The sequence below is a fragment of the Solanum tuberosum genome, unplaced genomic scaffold (genome assembly GCF_000226075.1).
Source record: "Solanum tuberosum cultivar DM 1-3 516 R44 unplaced genomic scaffold, SolTub_3.0 scf00010, whole genome shotgun sequence".
Taxonomy (NCBI): domain Eukaryota; kingdom Viridiplantae; phylum Streptophyta; class Magnoliopsida; order Solanales; family Solanaceae; genus Solanum; species Solanum tuberosum.
In genome coordinates, this window is record NW_006238936.1 from 1,681,129 (window position 1) to 1,700,420 (window position 19,292).

The 19,292-nt window shown below is 34.7% G+C and overlaps 3 protein-coding genes across 4 annotated transcripts; 1 reads left to right on the forward strand and 2 right to left on the reverse strand.

Annotated features, from left to right (window-relative positions):
• Nucleotides 1–65: 65 nt before the first annotated feature.
• Nucleotides 66–3,355, reverse strand: LOC102578924 (cytochrome P450 704C1-like). The gene is made up of 5 exons (XM_006339458.2): nt 2,122–3,355; nt 1,745–2,029; nt 1,277–1,618; nt 948–1,148; nt 66–456 (listed from the first exon to the last, which is right to left on the reverse strand). The coding sequence occupies exons 1-5, from the start codon at nt 2,641–2,643 to the stop codon at nt 259–261; spliced, it is 1,548 nt and encodes a 515-aa protein (XP_006339520.1). The 5' UTR covers nt 2,644–3,355; the 3' UTR covers nt 66–258.
• A 130-nt stretch (nt 3,356–3,485) lies between these two features.
• LOC102578583 (cytochrome P450 704C1-like) lies at nt 3,486–6,076 on the reverse strand. The gene is made up of 5 exons (XM_006339457.2): nt 5,392–6,076; nt 5,023–5,307; nt 4,567–4,908; nt 4,246–4,446; nt 3,486–3,822 (listed from the first exon to the last, which is right to left on the reverse strand). Exons 1-5 carry the CDS (start codon nt 5,911–5,913, stop codon nt 3,625–3,627), a joined length of 1,548 nt encoding a protein of 515 aa, XP_006339519.1. The 5' UTR covers nt 5,914–6,076; the 3' UTR covers nt 3,486–3,624.
• A 1,592-nt stretch (nt 6,077–7,668) lies between these two features.
• Nucleotides 7,669–18,454, forward strand: LOC102579573 (spastin). 2 transcript variants are annotated; one of them, XM_006339460.2, is made up of 13 exons: nt 7,669–8,154; nt 9,327–9,418; nt 9,526–9,545; nt 10,691–10,937; nt 11,030–11,125; nt 11,205–11,320; nt 11,401–11,481; nt 13,130–13,253; nt 14,004–14,053; nt 16,067–16,157; nt 16,891–16,926; nt 17,048–17,145; nt 17,874–18,454. In XM_006339460.2, the coding sequence occupies exons 1-13, from the start codon at nt 7,847–7,849 to the stop codon at nt 17,988–17,990; spliced, it is 1,476 nt and encodes a 491-aa protein (XP_006339522.1). In that variant the 5' UTR covers nt 7,669–7,846; the 3' UTR covers nt 17,991–18,454. The 2 variants fall into 2 exon arrangements, with proteins under 2 accessions (XP_006339522.1, XP_006339523.1); XM_006339461.2 differs by having other exon boundaries at nt 10,694–10,937.
• The last annotated feature ends 838 nt before the right edge of the window (nt 18,455–19,292 follow it).

A 19,292-nucleotide genomic window follows, 5' to 3' on the forward strand; every position in this document is an offset into this window, starting at 1 on the left:
GTTATTCAAGTTCACAAAAATAAAAGACAGGTTACGAATATGGAATTCTGAATGCAACATCTCGCTAATATGAAGTCATTCCTTACTTTCAAGACAAAATCAAGAACATGATGAAACATTATCATCCACTTTCTTGTCACAGAGTTGTGAATAGTTGAACTTATAGTTCATATGGAGGAATGGACAGTCATTACCTCTGTAGATTAGCTTTAAATATGACATTTTATACATTGAAATTTGAAAGTGGCTTTCTGTATTTCATTCTTCTACTAATCCTCTTCTTGGAACTGCATGAACCTGAAGCCCTTCTTTGATGTGGAGTGTAAACATGGTTCTATAGGTTACTGCTTTCGTGTCATCGGATAATTTGAACCTGAAGAAATGGAGAAGAGCCATTGATATTATCTTCATTTGCCGATAAGCAAAATCTTTGCCTAGACATAATCTTGGACCAGCCTGTAAATTTAATAAACCAATGAGTTAGAGAAAAGATAATATGATACAGCCCGTGTCAAGGAAGATTTAGCAGTATCCCTTATGGTATTCTAATCCCATTACAGATTACATGCAATACAGGCCAAAGAAGATATATATTCTTTAGACCAAAGTATACTACTATCTTCACGGTTACAAACTAACATAAGCATCAAAAGCCCTTGGTGAGATCTTGACAAGATCTCTGCTAAAACTTGACATCTTTAAGCATAATCTCCTATTTTTCCGACAGTAAAGATATGACACCCAAAAGCTAGTTCATGAGGTGAGGATTAGCCAAGTTCAAATAAGAAGACCACGAGTCCATTCCCCACAACCAAAGTGAGACTCTAATCCACTCTTACATTGACGGTACTTAACAGAACCTATATAGCATCAGTGATCACCTATATCAGTTCAGGTGACACTACATATGAAGGCAACTAAGATTACAAGTTACAACATACTCTTACATGAAATGCTATGAATTTGAATGGTGACTCTGGCTGGAAAATCCCATCTTTCAACCATCTTTCGGGTCGGAAATCCTCAGCATCATCCCCCCAAACGTAAGGCATTCTCCCCATTGCATAGGACATATAATAAACCCCATCCCCTTTCTTGATGTGAAAGCCATCAGGAAGAACATCGTCTGCATCCGCACACCTTCCATCCTGAATATCAACAAATAACATGTTGCATATGAGAGATATAGTCACATATAGATACAAAAGAGAAGAAATGATAGATTTATTTGGTTTTGGTTATGCATATATTGCAGTTTTATGGACAGAAGTAATACCAATGGGACAGCAGGGTATAGCCTCAAGGTCTCTGTCAATGTTGCATGAAGATAATGCATTTTCTCGAGGACTTCTTCTGTAATACTTGCTACAAAATCATCCACACTTCCATTATCCTTCATGTTATTACCAATAACTTCTCTTATTTCCTCAACAATCTTTATTTGGATTAAGGGGTTCTTGCAAAGCACATAGAAAAACCATGAAAGAGTATTAGCAGCACTATCTTTGCCAGCAAGCATGAAATTCAGTATAATATCTCTGAGATACTGATCAGTCATTTTCTCTGGATCCTTCTTGCTCTCTACCAGAAACCTTGAGAGTATGTCCTCCTTATCCATCTTGCAGAACAGACAAAAGGTTAATAGTTATGTTAGATTCAAAGAGATTCCAAAATAACTTTAGAAGAATGAAATGTTTCATTTTAGCTCTCCAAACATTCTAATAATAAAAAAATTACGACTTACAGAATCTTGTTTCATCTCTAGCTGTTTGCGCCTTGTTCTAATCAATTCATCAACAAATTCTCGGATGAATTTGATGTTCTTTTTCAGGAGAAATTCAGACCCAATGTTGAAGTATCTCTTAAGCTTCCAGAATGGATCGACATAACGCCAATATGACAATGCATTTGAATCATCAAAGGCCGTAATGAATTTGTTATCATTTCCACTTGACCCTTCCAGGCAGTTCAGATCAACTCCAAAGCCAACTTTAAATATTGAATCCAGGGAGCCTCTCATTAGCAGTTCCTACAAGTGTGCTAGAATATTTTAGTGATAAAAATTGGCTAGTGATATAAGTGATAAAACCCTGAAATTCATCAAGTTCTTCAATGACTTACTTGCATATCAAAAACTTGGTTGGCAAGAGAGAACTCAGAAACCTTGCTGACCAATTTGGCTGCTCCTTTTCTGAAAACTTTGCAGCTAAAGTCTCTCAATGCTCTAGCTGAGAACTCAAAACTTGCAAGCTTTCTCTGTTTCTTCCATTTCTCACCATCTACCGCGAAAATCCCTTCCCCAAACAAATCCATTATAATCTCTTGATTCCGTTCGCCTTTGGAGTACTTACCAAAGTTGGTTTTAAGAATGTCTTCAACATTTCTTGAATCAGTGGTATATATTTCACTCTGATCCGGCGCCAGAAACCGGAAAGTAGGGGCCTTTTTAGCCAATTCTGTTTGATAGTCATACATCCTGTTGAAGTATAAGAGCTGATGGAACACAGTCCCCTCCACTGGTGCATATTTGGGGTTTCTGATTGACTTGCCAGCATAGATCCTTACTATTAAAACTAATATAGGAGTCACACAAATGAACAAGAGAATAGCTATAGAGGTGAACATTGTATAGAGAATATCCATTTCTTTTTCCAGAAATGTTGTATATTTGGAGATATGACCACCATCTCTAGGTACTATTTAACACACAAATAGCAAAGTCAAATCAAGAAAATTGTTCACAAATCATATAGAAAATGAACTGACAGAAACTTGCAGAATAAACAATAGAACATGTCACTGTTCTCTTGGAGTATGATTTAATTAGACATTTATACTAATATAGGTTGGGCCCTCTGTGGATTTGAATATAGATATGGCGCTTCATCATCAGTCACACAGATATCTAAGGTTTATCTAGTGTGCAACTTACCCTGCTGTTTTTGCATGTGTGTCCTCACACCAGCAATCACCATCCTTAATTTCTATGCTTATATGAGCACTAATTTAACTTGCACAGTTATCCCAACAAGATTGAACATAATGTTGGGATTGAAATAACAACAGACGTTGTGAAAACTAACAATTGCAAACGTTTAAGGGCGATAAATAGAACAATAAAAGTAAAATTCTACAAGGGGCGTAAAAAGTTATTTATTTTGGTCCATGGAAACTAATATTACCCTCTATCCATAATATTTACCTAGATTATATATAAGTATTTTATGACAATATATTGTATTTACTACCAAACATACAAAAATCACTTGTTTTCTCGAAAAATACATTTATATAGGAGCAATATTTTTCTTTCTAACCTGAGGATAAAGGGGTTCTCTGGTAGCTGGAAGTTTGTTATGATTTCAACTCCTTTTTAGTTTGTTATTCAAGTTCACCAAAAAAGCCAGGTTACGAATATGGAATTCTGAGTGCAACATCTCACTAATATGAAGTCATTCCTTACTTTTAAGACGAAATCAAGAACATGATGGAATATTAGCATCCACTTTCTTGTCACAAAGTTGAACTTATAGTTCATATGATGGAATGGAAAGTAATTACATCTGTAGATTAGCTTTAAAGATGACTTATATAGATTGAAATTTGAAAGTGCCTTTGTGTATTTCATGCTTCTACTAATCCTCTTCTTGGAACTGCACGAACCTGCAGCCCTTCTTTGATGTGGAGTGTAAACATGGTTCTATAAGTTACTTCTTTCGTGTCATCGGATAATTTGAACCTGAAGAAATGGAGAAGAGCCATTGATACTATCTTCATTTTCCGATAAGCAAAATCTTTGCCTAGACATAATCTTGGACCAGCCTGTAAATTTAATAAACCACTGAGTTAGAGAAGAGATAATATGATGCAACCCCAGTGTCAAGGAAGATTTAGCAGTATCCCTTGTGGTATTCTAATCCCAATTGCAGATGATATACAATACAGGCCAAAAGAATATATAGATTCTTTAGACCAAAGTAAATTACTATCTTCGCGGTTACAGACTAACATAAACCCCAAAAAGCCCTTGGTGAGATCTTGATCAGCTCTCTGCTAAACCTAGCTAGCTCATAAGGTGAGGATTTCCCAAGTCCATATAAAAAGACCACGTGTCCATTCCCCAACCAATGTGGGACTCTAACCCACTCTAACACGAACTGTACGTAACAACAACTATATAGCCTCAGTGATCACCTATATCATTTCGGGAGACACTAAGTATGAATAATTAAAACATACGCTTACATGAAATGCTATGAATTTGAATGGTGACTCTGGCTGGAAAATCCCATCTTTCAACCATCTTTCTGGTCGGAAATCCTCAGCATCATCCCCCCAAACGTAAGGCATCCTCCCCATTGCATAGGACATATAATAAACCCCATCCCCTTTCTTGATGTGAAAGCCATCAGGAAGAACATCATCTGCATCTGCACACCTGCCATCCTGCATATCAACAAATGACATGTTGCATATGAGATATAGTCACAGATAGATACAACAGGGCAGAAATGCTAGATTTATTTGGTTTTGCATATATTGCAGTTTTATGGACAGAAGTAGTACCACTGGGACAGCAGGGTATAGCCTCAAGGTCTCTGTCAATGTTGCATGAAGATAATGCATTTTCTCGAGGACCTCTTCTGTAATACTTGCTACAAAATCATCCACACTTCCATTATCCTTCATGTTATTATCAATAACTTCTCTTATTTCCTCAACAATCTTTATTTGGATTAAGGGGTTCTTGCAAAGCACATAGAAAAACCATGAAAGAGTATTAGCAGTACTATCTTTGCCAGCAAGCATGAAATTCAGTATAATATCTCTGAGATACCGATTAGTCATTTTTTCTGGATCCTTCTTGCTCTCTACCAGAAACCTTGAGAGTATGTCCTCCTTATCCATCTTGCAGAACAGAAAGAAAGTTAATAATTATGTTAGACGAGATTCCAAAATAGCTTTAGAAGATGGAAATGCTTCATTTCTAGCTCTCCAAACATTTTAATAACTAAGACTTACAGAATCTTGTTTCATTTCTAGCTGTTTGCGCCTTGTTCTAATCAATTCATCAACGAATTCTTGAATGAACTTGATGTTCTTTTTCAGAAGAAATTCAGAGCCGATGTTGAAGTATCTCTTAAGCTTCCAGAATGGATCGACATAACGCCAATATGACAATGCATTTGAATCATCAAAGGCCTTGATGAATTTGTTATCATCTCCACTTGATCCTTCCAGGCAGTTCAGATCAACTCCAAAGCCAACTTTGAATATTGATTCCAGGGAACATCTCATTAGCAGTTCCTACAAGTGTGGTAGCATATTTTAGTGATAAAAATTGGCTTAGTGATATAACCCGGAAATTCATTAAATTCTTCAATGACTTACTTGCATATCAAAAACTTGGTTGGCAAGAGATAACTCAGAAACCTTGCTCACCAACTTGGTTGCTCCTTTTCTGAAAACTTTGCAGCTAAAGTCTCTCAATACTCTAGCTGAGAACTCAAAACTTGCAAGCTTTCTCTGTTGCTTCCATTTCTCACCATCCACCGCGAAAATCCCTTCACCAAACAAATCCATTATAACCTCTTGATTTCGCTTTCCTTTAGAGTACTTACTAAAGTTTGTCTTAAGAATGTACTCAATATTTCTTGAATCAGTGGTATATGTTTCACTCTGCTCCGGCGCCAGAAACCGGAAAGTAGGGGTCTTTTTAGCCAATTCTGTTTGATAATCATAGACTCTGTTGAAGTATAAAAGCTGATGGAACACAGTCCCCTCCACTGGTGCATATTTGGGGTTTCTGATTGACTTGCCAGCATAGATCCTTACTATTAAAATTAATAAAGGAGTCACACAAATGAACAAGAGAATAGCTATAGAGATGAAGATGGTATAAAGAACATCCATTTCCTTTTTCAGATCTGTTTTATATATTTGGAGAGATGACAACCATCTCTATGTACTATATACCACACAGATGCAAAGTCAAATCAAGAAAATTGATCACATATCATATATAAAATGAATTTGACAGAAACTTGAAGAATAAACAAAAGAATATGTCACTGTTCCTTTGGAATATGATTTAATAATACATTTTATACTATTATAGGTTGGCTCCCCTGTGGATTTTTTATATAGATATGGGTGTTTCTTCATCACACATAGCTAAGGTTTATCTAGTCTGCAATTTATGCTGATTTTGCTTGCTTGTCCTCACACCAGCAATCACCATCCTTAATTTCTATGCTTATGAGTACTAATTTAACCGATCGTATGGAGCGGTGTAAAAGAATAATGCGGAATAGAGTGTATTAGTGTATGCATGTATGACTAATGCTTTCATTAGTACTTATTTTGCATGATTTAGTGTTTTTAAATTATGATTATTTTAATTATGACTTATTAATTTGCAATATTTATTTTATGCCATTTCATTATTATTCTTTGTTGAATATTTTAGTGTCACCACTCATCTCATATTATGTATTATTTTTTTGAGAAACGTCTTATATAATTGTATTTTGGTAGGACTAAAGAGATATTTGGAGCAAGTTAATTATATGTTTGTATGATTACCTTATTGGAAAAATCTGAGTTTTATTAGTTTGGTTTGATTTATAAATTTTAAAATCCGATATAAATGATTTGGTTTGATATTTGAAAAACTCGGACCTATCCAATCATGTACACCCTTACTACCCCTATCCATAATATTTACCTACATTATATGTAAGTATTTTTAGGACAATATTTATATTTACTTACCAAACACACAAAAAAATCACTTGCTTTTAAGAAACATATATTTATATAGTAGTAATATTTAATAAGAGAAAATGATCAAAATGGTCCTTCATGTATGGTGTTGATTTATTTTGGTCCTAATAAATATCACTTGATAGAAATAATTCTTAATGTATGCAAAAATGAGTATCATTTTGATCCTAAACCCTAAGTTTAACTTTTCTCTGTTAAACTAACGTGTCATTCCCTAACTCATTTTTCTGTTCTCCTTGGTTGCTCTGTCTTCCTTTTTGCTTCTCTCTAAAACTGCATCATCTTCTTAAAATATATTTTAAAAGCTCTTCTTTTTTTCATTTTTTAACTATCTTCTGTGTTGTCTTCGTTAATCCCTAAAATAGATTAAAAAAATTATATTTTCCACATGTATGTAAAAGTTCATACCTATCGAAAAATGTTTGAAATTTGACAGTGAAAAAGTTAAATTTAGGACTTAAGATTAAAATAATACCCATTTTACCTACATTAAAGACTATTTCTATCAAGTGATATATGTTAAGGAGCAAAATAAATCAACTCTTATACATGAAGGACCATTTTGATCATTTTCTCTATTTAATACTCCCTCCGTTTCACAAAGAATGACCTGATTTGACTTGGCACGGAGTTTAAGTAAATAAAGAAGACTTTTGAATCTTGTGGTCCTAAATTAAAGTTATGTCAAATGTACAAAATTGCCTTTAATCTTGTGGTCTTAAACATGCCACGTGGAAAGCAAAAAGTAAAATGTTACCAAAAAGGAAAGAGGTCATTCTTTTTTAAACTGACTAAAAAGGAAAGAAAGTCATTCTTTGTGAAACGGGATGAGTAACAAAGAAGTAAAATAAAATGGGAAGAATAATCAAAGAAGGGACTTGATTTTCAAGCTACCAATAGAATTTCTTTAAAGTAAATCTGGAAATAGTCTGTCCTCCATTAATCATCCTTTAAAATTCATAAAAGAACATTTTCTTGAAGATCATATTTACCTCAAAACCAAACAGGACCTTAAAGATGCTAGATTTTCCGATTCTCCATTAATACAAATTTCTCCCAAATGAGTTTTCTCAAAGACCTGGCAGAAACCCTAAGCTCGATCTTCTCTGATACTCCATCATCGCCTTCGTCTCTGAACCATCCTCAGCAGAACTCCGGTGATCGGACAATGGATGGCGTTGCCACCGGGAACGAACGAACGGCGTATAAGCTAAAAGGCTACTTTGAATTGGCCAAAGAAGAGATCGCCAAAGCTGTTAGAGCTGAAGAATGGGGATTGGCTGATGAAGCAATTGCACACTACCATAATGCTCAAAAGATACTTGCCGAAGGCATTTCTACTCCGGTTCCTTCCTATATAGCTTCTAGGTATTCAGTTTTTCCTCCTATTTCAATCGAGTCAAGAGCTTTTACTGTATTTATGTATTTTATTGCTTGATTGAAGTTATTAGAGGCTTAGTGCTACAGTATTTGAATGAAAGACTGGGACTTTGACAGAGGCAAATCCAAGAATTTAAATCAGATGCTGCGGAGTCTACTGCATACACTATTCTTTTTGTGACAGTGAGTGCGGATTTCTAGAAATATGTATTTTTTAAAAATTGCTCAACTACACATGTATGGTTCAACCCCGAGAGCAGGGGGTATGATCAACCTTAGCTCATTATTTGCTTAAACTAGTTTAAAGTGAAGGTGTATAGGTTATCTAATTTGCTTAAGTGGCGGTGTTAGGGAAAATAAAAGTAATCTAATGCTCAGTGATTGAGTGGAATGGATATAGAAGATTATATAGTCAATCCCGACTAGTTTGGGTTGTATTTGATTGATTGATTATTTGGTTGGGCTGGGAAATTTGAAGAAGGAATGAAATGCAATCTCTTTTACCTCTAGAATTCTATTTAAATATCTAAATATAACTTGTGACGTTTGATTGTCATGTCGCACTTTAGCCATTACACTTCGGTGTGGCAAAATGGAGAGATTATTGCATCTGCAACTATATTTTACAATAACTATATGGTTTTGCATCATGAGTAACCTGGAGAACCATGACCAGTCTGTTTCTTATATGAGTTGGCTTCTTTCTTTATTTCAGACTAACAGTGCTTACACTCTTCTTTATATGAGTTATATGTGGATAGTTGTAATTTTTCTGTATTTTCTTTTGAATATTATTTCTTCTATTTATGTGCAATTGAGCATCATATGCTAATTCATTGAACACCAAGATCCTGCAGTTCTGTCGGTGTAGACTGGATTCTTGTGCCTTAAACAATTGGCAGTCTCTTTTTCTTTCTGTAACAGGAATTCCTTTGATCTTTCATAAGATATTTTTTATTTTTGAAGTAGAATGTCAACTAGGTACAGAGGATGGAAAATGAGTTGGTTTCCTTCACTTTACCTAGTAAAATGACCAGAAAACCTTATGGTTAAAGTAATATGTGGAAATAAATCATTCTTTTCTATCATATGTGATTTTCTTGGCCATCTGATGGATTATGGAGTAATTGAACCACAACTCTCTTGTGTTTTTTTAACAGTGAACACGAGAAGGTGAAATCATATCGTGAGAAGATATCAAAATGGCAGTCTCAAGTTTCAGACAGACTTCAGACTCTAAGTCGACGAGCAGGTTCAAAAACCTTATCTTTCTTGCATTGAGTTTCTAATCATATCTTAGTAGCAGGGAGAATAACTGAGTACTTCTCTTTCTTCCCTTTGCCCGTACTCCTGTTTCAGGTGGCACACCTTCAGTCAAGGTATGAACTGCTGTGTGAAGTGTAAGCTTGTTCCATTGAGTAGACAATTTCAGATGTTCATTTTAAGGAAACAAATACATCTTTTCCAGCCGATTGAATGCAGTTCTATTTTCTATCTCGTCCTCTTGGCGCATCCTAATAACTTTACTCCTTTTTAAATTTTATAACTTCAGCACAAGCTCTTGGTGCTAATGTGGAACAACATTGTTGCTCAAAGTGGTTCTTCTCTTTGATGCATCTGCCTGCTGTCATTTCTGTATTTCCTTTTTTTCCCAGTTTCTTAGTTCCTAGTGATTATTTTGTTAATAGAAGTAATGTAATTAGTTATTCACATGCCAGGCATTGTGAAAGAAACCATGTTTAGCAGGACCGTTAGAAGACAAAAGATAAGACATAGGGCATGCGATGTTGCTACACTAGCACTTATGTGGACCATGTGGAAAGAGAGACTTTGTACACTTAAGGAATGAACTCTTGTCCCTTATTTCCTTTTGGTGCCCCCATGAGGTTCCTATTTGTACAGATGAGATGACTGGTGTCATTCGTAGAAAACCATTTCTGTTTATATGGTTTTCTATTTTTGGTCTACTTGTTTACAGGCACATTTTTTGCCCTTTCTTTAATCAAATTCATAACCTTATCAATAAAAAAAAGGATAATCCTCTTCATTTGTCACTTGAAAGGAACTAAAACACTCTCACTTAAGGGTTCTAAACAAGCCAAGCTCAACCTTTAACAAGCTCGGTTTGGTTTTGATGCAATTTGACGATAGATAGTGCTAGGACAACTTGATTTAGAAAGCTTGAACATAGTTCGATCACTTTGCCTATGAAGGGTTCAACTTCTAAGTCATATTCAATGGAGAATACTTAAATTCCCAGGGACAAGACTAGAAAAGGAAGTTTGGTAAACTTTTTATATGGCTATCAAATCCTTTTGAAATTAAATTATGTTATCATAGAAAGTTTTATGAGCTGAACAAGACATTTGACACCAAGCTGGTTTGGTTCATGGTACTCCTACTCCCACTGGGGTGTACTTTTGAATGAAGCCAGAGTTGGAGATGTTGTGAATGTCTGGGATTTAAGTTGCAAAATGGGTTAAGTATCATGTGGTCATAATGGGTTTTGGCATGTTCTCCCCAGCAGTCAGAACCACAATCCCAAAGAGTGGCTGTTTCACAATCAAGTTCGTCTGCTCGAAAAGGATCATCTCTATCTGCACCTGCTTCAGGGAAAGTCAGCTCTACTATGAGGGTTCCAAGTAATAGAATATCAAGCCATAAACCTTCACAGGAATCTGCCAGTGCTGATGGGTCTGATCCAAAGTTGGTGGAGATGATAAATTCTGTAATTGTGGATAGAAGCCCGTCTGTTAAATGGGAAGATATTGGTGAGAAGTCAAAGTTTTATCCTCTCCATTGCCTCCAACCCCTATGTAATGATTTGTTAAATATTTTAATCATAAATTTGGTTTTCCTGCAGCTGGCCTTGAAAAGGCAAAGCAAGCTCTTTTAGAGATGGTAATTCTACCAACCAAAAGAAAGGACCTCTTCACTGGCTTGAGAAAGCCTGCTAGAGGTATTGCTTCTATGCATGAAAAACATTATAACACACCCAGGAACTTTTTTCTGACAAGGTTGATGTTATTGTATTACAGGTCTACTTCTTTTTGGCCCACCAGGTACTGGAAAAACCATGCTTGCCAAAGCAGTAGCATCAGAGTCGCAAGCAACATTTTTCAATGTGTCTGCTTCTTCGTTAACATCAAAGTGGGTGTGTGTCTCTTTTGTTTGTGCCTTTTGATTGACTTTGTGTTGTATCATTTTGATATACAGAGCTTCACATTATGACAGGTTGGAGAGGGTGAAAAGCTTGTCAAGACACTATTCATGGTTGCCATTTCCAGGCAGCCATCTGTAATTTTCATGGATGAGGTGAGACTTTTTCAGAAATTGTTATGTCAGTTGATGCCTCGGGTAATATACTTAATTCAATGTTTTTTCTACTAGGCCTTCATTTAATCAATACAAGTAGGGGTGTTCACGGTTTGGTTAAAAACCGATCCAAACCGAAAAACTGAACCAAATCGATAAAATAAAACCAATTTTATTTGGGTTTGGTTTGGTTTGGTTTTAGATTTTTGAAAACTGGTAGTATTTGGTTTGGTTATGGTTTTATTTGAAAAAACCGAAGAAATAACCGAACCGATGAATTATATACATATATTTTATTAATATACATACTTAATATATTATTTTTATAAACAATTTTAAAGATCTTATACATATTTTCATTAAAAATTCTTTATAATTTACTTATTGAAAGCAAAAATGTCTAAGATGAAACATTTATCTTATTGATTTCATGTATATGAGTGTCTATGACAATTTTTTGTGGGAGTGAAAATGTTATTGTCTTCTCCTTTTAGGTCAATATAGTGAATTTTAAAGCTTTATTGATAGTAAATTTAATGCTCGAAAGTTCAGTAATTTAAGTCATTCAAACTATTTTTCGTTTTGAATGGATTGTTGTCACGTTTTTCACATTTTGAATGAATTGTTTCTTTTGTTGTGTATGGTTAAAAACCGAATAACCGAACCAAACCAAACCGATAAATGTATATTATATTTGGTTTGGTTTGGTTTTGATAATTTTAAAACCGATTAAGTTGGTTTGGTTTTGATTTTGACCAATAACCGATCCAAACCGACCCGTGAACACCCCTAAATACAAGAAATACCTACAAAATAATTAGAGTCTTCGTCAATTGTCTACTTCACATATATCAGGGCCATTCTTCAAATAAATAATGGAAATAGGGCAATAGTTGACTCTTCACACTTACCCCATCTCAGCTTTCATTGAAAATTCCGTCAATAAAATGATCAAACACTGGTCGCTTCTCCTTTCCTCTTTCTTTAAACTGAGAAAGAAGAAAGAAAGACCGAGTCTTGCAGATCTGCTGCTTCAGATTCATCGATCTGGGTGCTGTCTTCACTAAATCTAAAAAGGAAAAAAACTATTTCATTTGTATCTGATGAGTTAACTGGAGAGAAAATCGAATTTAATGATAAACTGTCTGTCATCAAGTTTTGTTGCCGCCTTGCCGATTTCCGAAGTCTAATGAACTTAGCACATCTATCAGGAAGTGAAGCTTTCTTGGTCAAGTCTTGGATAGACCTCTGTAGGATTTGCAATGCGATTTTGGGAAGTAATTAGCTATGTATAGATTATCTGTTTGCCTCAAACTGATTGGCATTCTCACTTTCACCTTTGATATTTGCGTAATGTCTTGTTCTTTATTATGTGTATGAAGTCTCTTGCAAACTTTTTCTCTATTCTGTGTATGAAGTCTCTTATGATTCTTGCAGATACTCTAGTCAAAAACACGTGCATTTTTTTTCTCTTACCTTACCCAAAACAAAAAAAAAATCAGTAATTTTTCTTTTGGACTTTGCTGCTTAAAAATACATATTTGTCACTAGGCTTGCTTGGGTCTTTCATTGGTAAAGACATCTGAATGGTGCATCAGTCACTTATTGGTAGCAAAACTTACTTTCAGATTATCTTTGTGGTTAACAGATAGATAGTATTATGTCAACGAGGACTACCAATGAGAATGAAGCAAGCAGAAGGTTGAAGTCAGAGTTTCTAGTTCAGTTTGATGGGGTGACATCAAATTCCAATGGCCTGGTAATTGTAATTGGTAAGCTTCATGCTCGATGTGAACTATTATCTTAGTTATGGTGTCTCAAACAGATAGCTGTTCCTGCTAACTGATGCTCATGGCATAGTGTTTTCTGAGTGTAATCATCTGTCGAAAGATCATTTTCTTCTTCTCTAAGTGGTCATATACGACATCTCTTGTAGTAATCTCCAAGCAAGTTAATTCCTACAAGTCAACTTATAAAGGAAATGCCACAAAGTGCCAAGTTCTATGGTGGCACCATTAAAGTGACACTGAAAAGGAAATCTTCTGAGGGATATACTCTCTATGACTAGACTATCAGAAAAAGATAAAAAAGAAACTAATGACCTAAAACTTGTAAGAATGTCATTTATATAATCAAGTCTGTCAACAACTTATTCCAAACTATCAGAAAACATAAAGAACCTAATGACCTAGTATGTTTAAGACATCATGCTTTATCTTGACACTGCAAAGATATGAAAGTTCTGCTATTTTTTCCAAACCTTTTCTAGTCTGAAACTCCAGTATGCTAGGACTTAAAATGTCAAACTGCTTCTGATGCAGTGACTTCTAGAGGGTCCCTCTGAAATTTCCATTGCTAATCAGTTCCTTTTTTTCAACTAAACCCCTCCCGCCCATGGAAATTTGAGAACTATAGATTTTCATGATTGTTGAGCATATGTTATCAGTCTACAGAAGTTGATCTTTTTTGGTCCTTGTATTCTCTAGCTACTGTGACTGAGCTGTCTGCCTATGCTAATGCAGGTGCAACGAATAAGCCACAAGAGTTGGATGACGCTGTTCTAAGGAGATTGGTAAGTGCTGTCACTTATCATAATGCAATTTGTCTCTGAGAATATAGTTATGGTTTCATCATTGGCTTGCTTAAACATGTTTTTTTTTCCTTGGGTCTGATGGGTAAAATAGATAATACTGACACAAGTGAGTTTTTGGCCAAAAGCATCCCTAAACCATACCCTCAACTTAAACTACATCCTTAAATTATCCTTCTCAACAGAAAACATCACCCAAGTATGTAAAACTTTACCACTTTCATCCTTTTGTTAAATTTTTTGTCAAATAATTAATGGATTTTACACAAAAACATGTGCTGGTCACACTGCTCTCAGTAAAATTTTTCCCATAATTTCATTATCCGTTGGAAAAAGCTCACCACCCGTCACACTGCTCTGAGTAAAACTTTTCCCACATAAGTTCATTATCTGTTGGAAAAAGCTGCCCCCACCCCCCAAAAAAAAAAAAAATTTAAATTTTTTGAGACCCTTATTTGCTGAAAAGAAATAAAGTTAGGATGGTGTTGCAAAGAGACGTGATCTGCTCTTCTTCTCCTTTACCAACTTAACGAAGTTGGAGCTTAATTTCACTTCATCTTCACCTTCTGTAAAGTCAAAATGTAATTAGATCAACAATTTTTTTGGGCAATTTGATATTTGAAGTGATCAAGATTCTGAATTTCATTATGGCACTCGAGTTTTGTCACCATCATTAAAAGTAAAAGTCTCAGGTCGCCACCATTTCTTGCATTCAATGAGAAAAAAATATTATAACTGGTAATTTTTTAATATCAAATCAAATGAAAAATAAATTAAAACAAAGTTGCTAACAAAAGGATCTACATAATGCCAAGTGCTATTGCCAAAAAGAATTCACAATAATATTTTAGATGTTTCACGGAATGAAGAGATTTTTTTAATCTTTGGTGATTTAGGGAGTTTTGCTGAGAGTAGTATGAATTACACATATTTTTGTATGAATTCAGTTAATTTTTTGTTAAATTTTAACAAAAGGATGGAAGTTGTTAAGTTTAAAATACTTGAAGGATGTTTTTTGTTAAGAAGAATCATTTAAGGATGTAATTTAAGTTAGGGTTATAGTTTAAGGATGTTTTTGGCCAAAAACTCAACCAAGTGGATGGGCATAAATATAATGGATATATAACTATACTTCACCGCTACATGTTTGAGTTTTCTCTTGAAAAAATCCACATAATTCTTGTGTAAGAAACCTTTACTTGGTAAAAAAATATAATCTCTAGTGTAAGAAGTTACATAGGCCCATCTTCTCTAACGAGTCATTAAAATAACCCAATTAATTCTTGATCAAAGAAAAACCCAATTAACATTTTCAGTTCTCACTTTGATATCCTTGCAGTATCTTACTTGGAAATTAAAATTTGGACTGTTGGAATACATGTGTTGCATTACTAAAATACTTTCGACTCTAGAAACTAAGTGAATGATCTGAATCTGACCAGCAGCTTATAATTGGAAGAGAAATTAGTAGAGAAACTAAATTGTAAATTGCATCACAAACTGTCCCTTATTCTAAAAAGTAGTTTCCTTTCCTTGTCTCTGATCACAGAAGCTTAATTAGTATGTTACTGGAGAGTATATTTCTAATTTCTCGAGAACAATGTGAATTGTTCTTTAAAATACTAAAGAAAGGAGTAGAGATGGAAGATTATCCCAACCAACATTCGGTGGGAAGTATGGAAATCAGAGGTGTTTTGAGGAGAAGCAGAGCAGCATTCAGAAATTTAAGTTAAATTGTTTGGCTTTGTAATATTTTTTGGTGTAAATAGGTAGTGATAGATCAATCAGAAGACATTTATACAGCTATAGACTGGTAGTAATCCAGCAAAGTATAGGATCAAATGTAATTACAACACTTTTGAAGGCGGACTACATTTTTTGATGTAGTATACGTGTGGATATATAGATTAACTAGTACCTTTCTCCCAAATAAAAACGCTAAAGAAATCTGTAGGGTTTTTTTCTTCTTAATGTGCTTGTTACTGTTTGAAACAGGTGAAAAGAATATATATACCTCTACCTGATGCTAGTGTTAGAAGACAGCTTCTGAAACACAGACTAAAGGGGAAAGCTTTTTCTTTGCCTGGTGAGATTGTATTTGAAAACTAGATGCATTTTTATTTAGTTGATGTTGGCTAACTACTGTCTGTTTAAAGACCTTAAAGTAGAGTTCCCATTTAAAATGAGTAGTTTTAAGCCCTTAATGATTTTAATGAAGTCAGTATATGTTTAGTTCTATGTACTTGTCTTATCTTTATGTTTCAGTTACCAAGACCAATCAGCAAAATGAGATGTGATCTGTAGATAACAGCTAAATACATGCATGATGATGTGCAAGCTCTTAATCAAATATCAAATGTACAAAATTAAACAAAAGAAAAAAGGAAAATTTGAAAGAACTTGAAATTTTTGTCTAATTCAAACCGGGGGTATAAGGAATCTCTTTTAATGCATACCCCCCTCCCTTCTTTTCCTTCCTTATTAGCTTGGCAAAAGTCTATTATGATTTATGATTGAACTTGTCTAATATACTTCTGAGCAAACAGTAAGATAGTTGCAAGCTAGAGTTCTTTTAAATATTGGTGCTTGTGTCTCATAGTTTATCACTAAGTTTTCCCTACTTCTACCAAAATCTTGTGCAATCAGTGCTGGCTTCTTTATCTGAAACCATATCAAGCATCTCTGAACTAAGTTATCTTGAAAAGAAAATGTAATGTAATGATGCCGTTTCTTTTTATTTTGTGAAATATTAAGCAGAGTCAGTTTAGTTGCCTGCTGTTGCAATGTAATCTAATTCAGTTTTGTTTACTGGATGATAGATGGAGATCTAGAACGACTAGTGAGAGACACAGAAGGTAAAAAGTTCTAAAAGTTTTGCCATTAGAAATTCTCTTAGCTGAACATCTGATTCTTAAGAACCCTTATCAACATATCTTGTTCTCATGAGAAGCTCATCTGAAATCTACATTTCCACAGGGTATTCTGGAAGTGATCTTCAAGCCTTATGCGAGGAGGCTGCAATGATGCCAATCAGAGAGCTTGGTGCTAACATTCTCTCAGTCAAGGCAAATCAGGTGGTAACTCTTCTGGAGCTTACACTGCTACCTCTTGAATTTGTTTTGCCAATATAGTTTATGATTCCACATGCAATAAAAAGCATAATGCCAAGAGTAGTTGAAATACTGCTCCAAAGATGTCCTTATGTCCTTCTATGAAGTTGAATTCTGAAGACTACTCTTCCGATGCTCATTTAGGTACTCCATCCCTGTCCCAATTTATTGGACTCACTTCTCATTTCGGGCTATCTCAAAATATTTGACTCTTTGTACTGAAGTTTATACAGATTAAATTATTGGCAAGAATTAAATTTGTTTGAAATTTGAACTCTCTGCTCAGTCAACCTTGTCAGATACAGGACCGAAGGAGTATCCATACTCCTAATTAGTTCCCTTGAAAAACCCGAGGTTGATGTCATTTGTCTTAGATGTCAGTTTGAGTTTGTTATACACCTTTGGATGCACTATCTGAAATTGGATAGCATTATATCTTAAAAGCTTAGTGAAGAGGAGAGTTGAGACAACTTGGAAATATCATTTTTAAAGCTCTAAGTTGGTTTTGTAATTCTATAATTTGTCTGGTTCTATCTCTGAGGGTTGAAATTATGTGTGTCTCTTTGATAACTCTGGTCACCAAGTATGATGACCAACACTTGGAAGAAAGTCAGTTTGCGTACCAACCATGTTAATCGATGAATAACACTGTAGGTATTGACTCGTCCAAAATTGGTGTTCTTATTTTACAGGTGAGGGGTTTAAGATATGGAGATTTTCAAAAGGCCATGACAGTGATTAGGCCTAGCCTGCAAAAGAGCAAGTGGGAGGAGCTTGAAAAGTGGAATCAAGAGTTTGGTGCAAACTAAAGGCCCAACTCTTGAATATTCTATGCAATCTCAAGTAAGCTAAAACAAAAGTTTATGACAAGCCAGCAGGATGATAAATTTGTTTTTTGGGCAGATCAGCATCCTGACTGTACGTGTACATACTTGAGAATTTAAATTTGATTATTAGCCAAAATTTGGATATTACTAGGTATATAATTCCGAGGGAATCACGTCTAGATGATCACGACATGTGATACATGTGTTTTGCCCCTTTATGTGTAGACGTTTGTATAGGAATTGACAGTTGAATACACACTTTTGTTGTAGTATTGATGCTCTTATCTCCCTACACTTGCCATCAAATAAATTCATCAACAAAGGGAATGATGTATAACCTCCTCTATACTTGGCTTGTGTTTGGAATATGAACATCCTTATAATATTACAAATGTCTATACTTTCTACCAAACATATGATAAAGTAATCCCACATTTTATCTAGAATTATTATCTCTTATCCCTCGATCTAAACATTCCCTACTTGGCTATCTCTCGGATCAAGTTAACCAATTATGGAATTCTCTTCTAGGGTTACAGGAAAGTTGTGGTGCAACAAGTTGGCAAAAAACCCGCGACATATTTGATATGGCTCCAATTAAATGTACCCGCTAGCTTATCGCGGGACATGCCAATTCCATTCTGCATTTTCTGTATCACCATTGTCATCAATTTCATTGCTTGTACCGTTGCTTCATAATGATTTGAGGATTCATTGATTCAATTTTAATTTCATGAAGCTATATAGAAGAGGGTCACTTTTGAAATTTATATTTCATATAAATATGTTGAACTAATGACAAGCAAATAGTAAAAGAAATTTAGTATATCCAATCACTATGGTAAAAATAGCGATGATGGATCACTTTTCAGACTTATAATTGAAAACTATTCAACATTTACAAAGTAGTTAAAGATAATCATTTCTTGATGTTCAAAAAAAAAAACTGGACAAAAATACCTCTAGATAATTAAACAAGGAAAAACTCCAGCACAATGTCTTAAAATTTGAACTTGTACAAGTAAAAAATAAAATTTTAAAAAATTATTCTGGAATGTTTAAGGTGTAAAACTGAAGTCCAGGATACTAGCTTTTGTAACTTAATAAAACCTGTGGATTTGCAACATAAAATAACAGAGTTAAAATGAGATGTTGCCTACTTTGGAAGATTACTAGTTATGGGTACATGTGTTGTATGTGTGTCCCATAGTATAAATACATATAAATGATATGAAGTTTATTAGAAAAAGTATTTGATGAGTTACGTGTAATTTGAAATTGAAA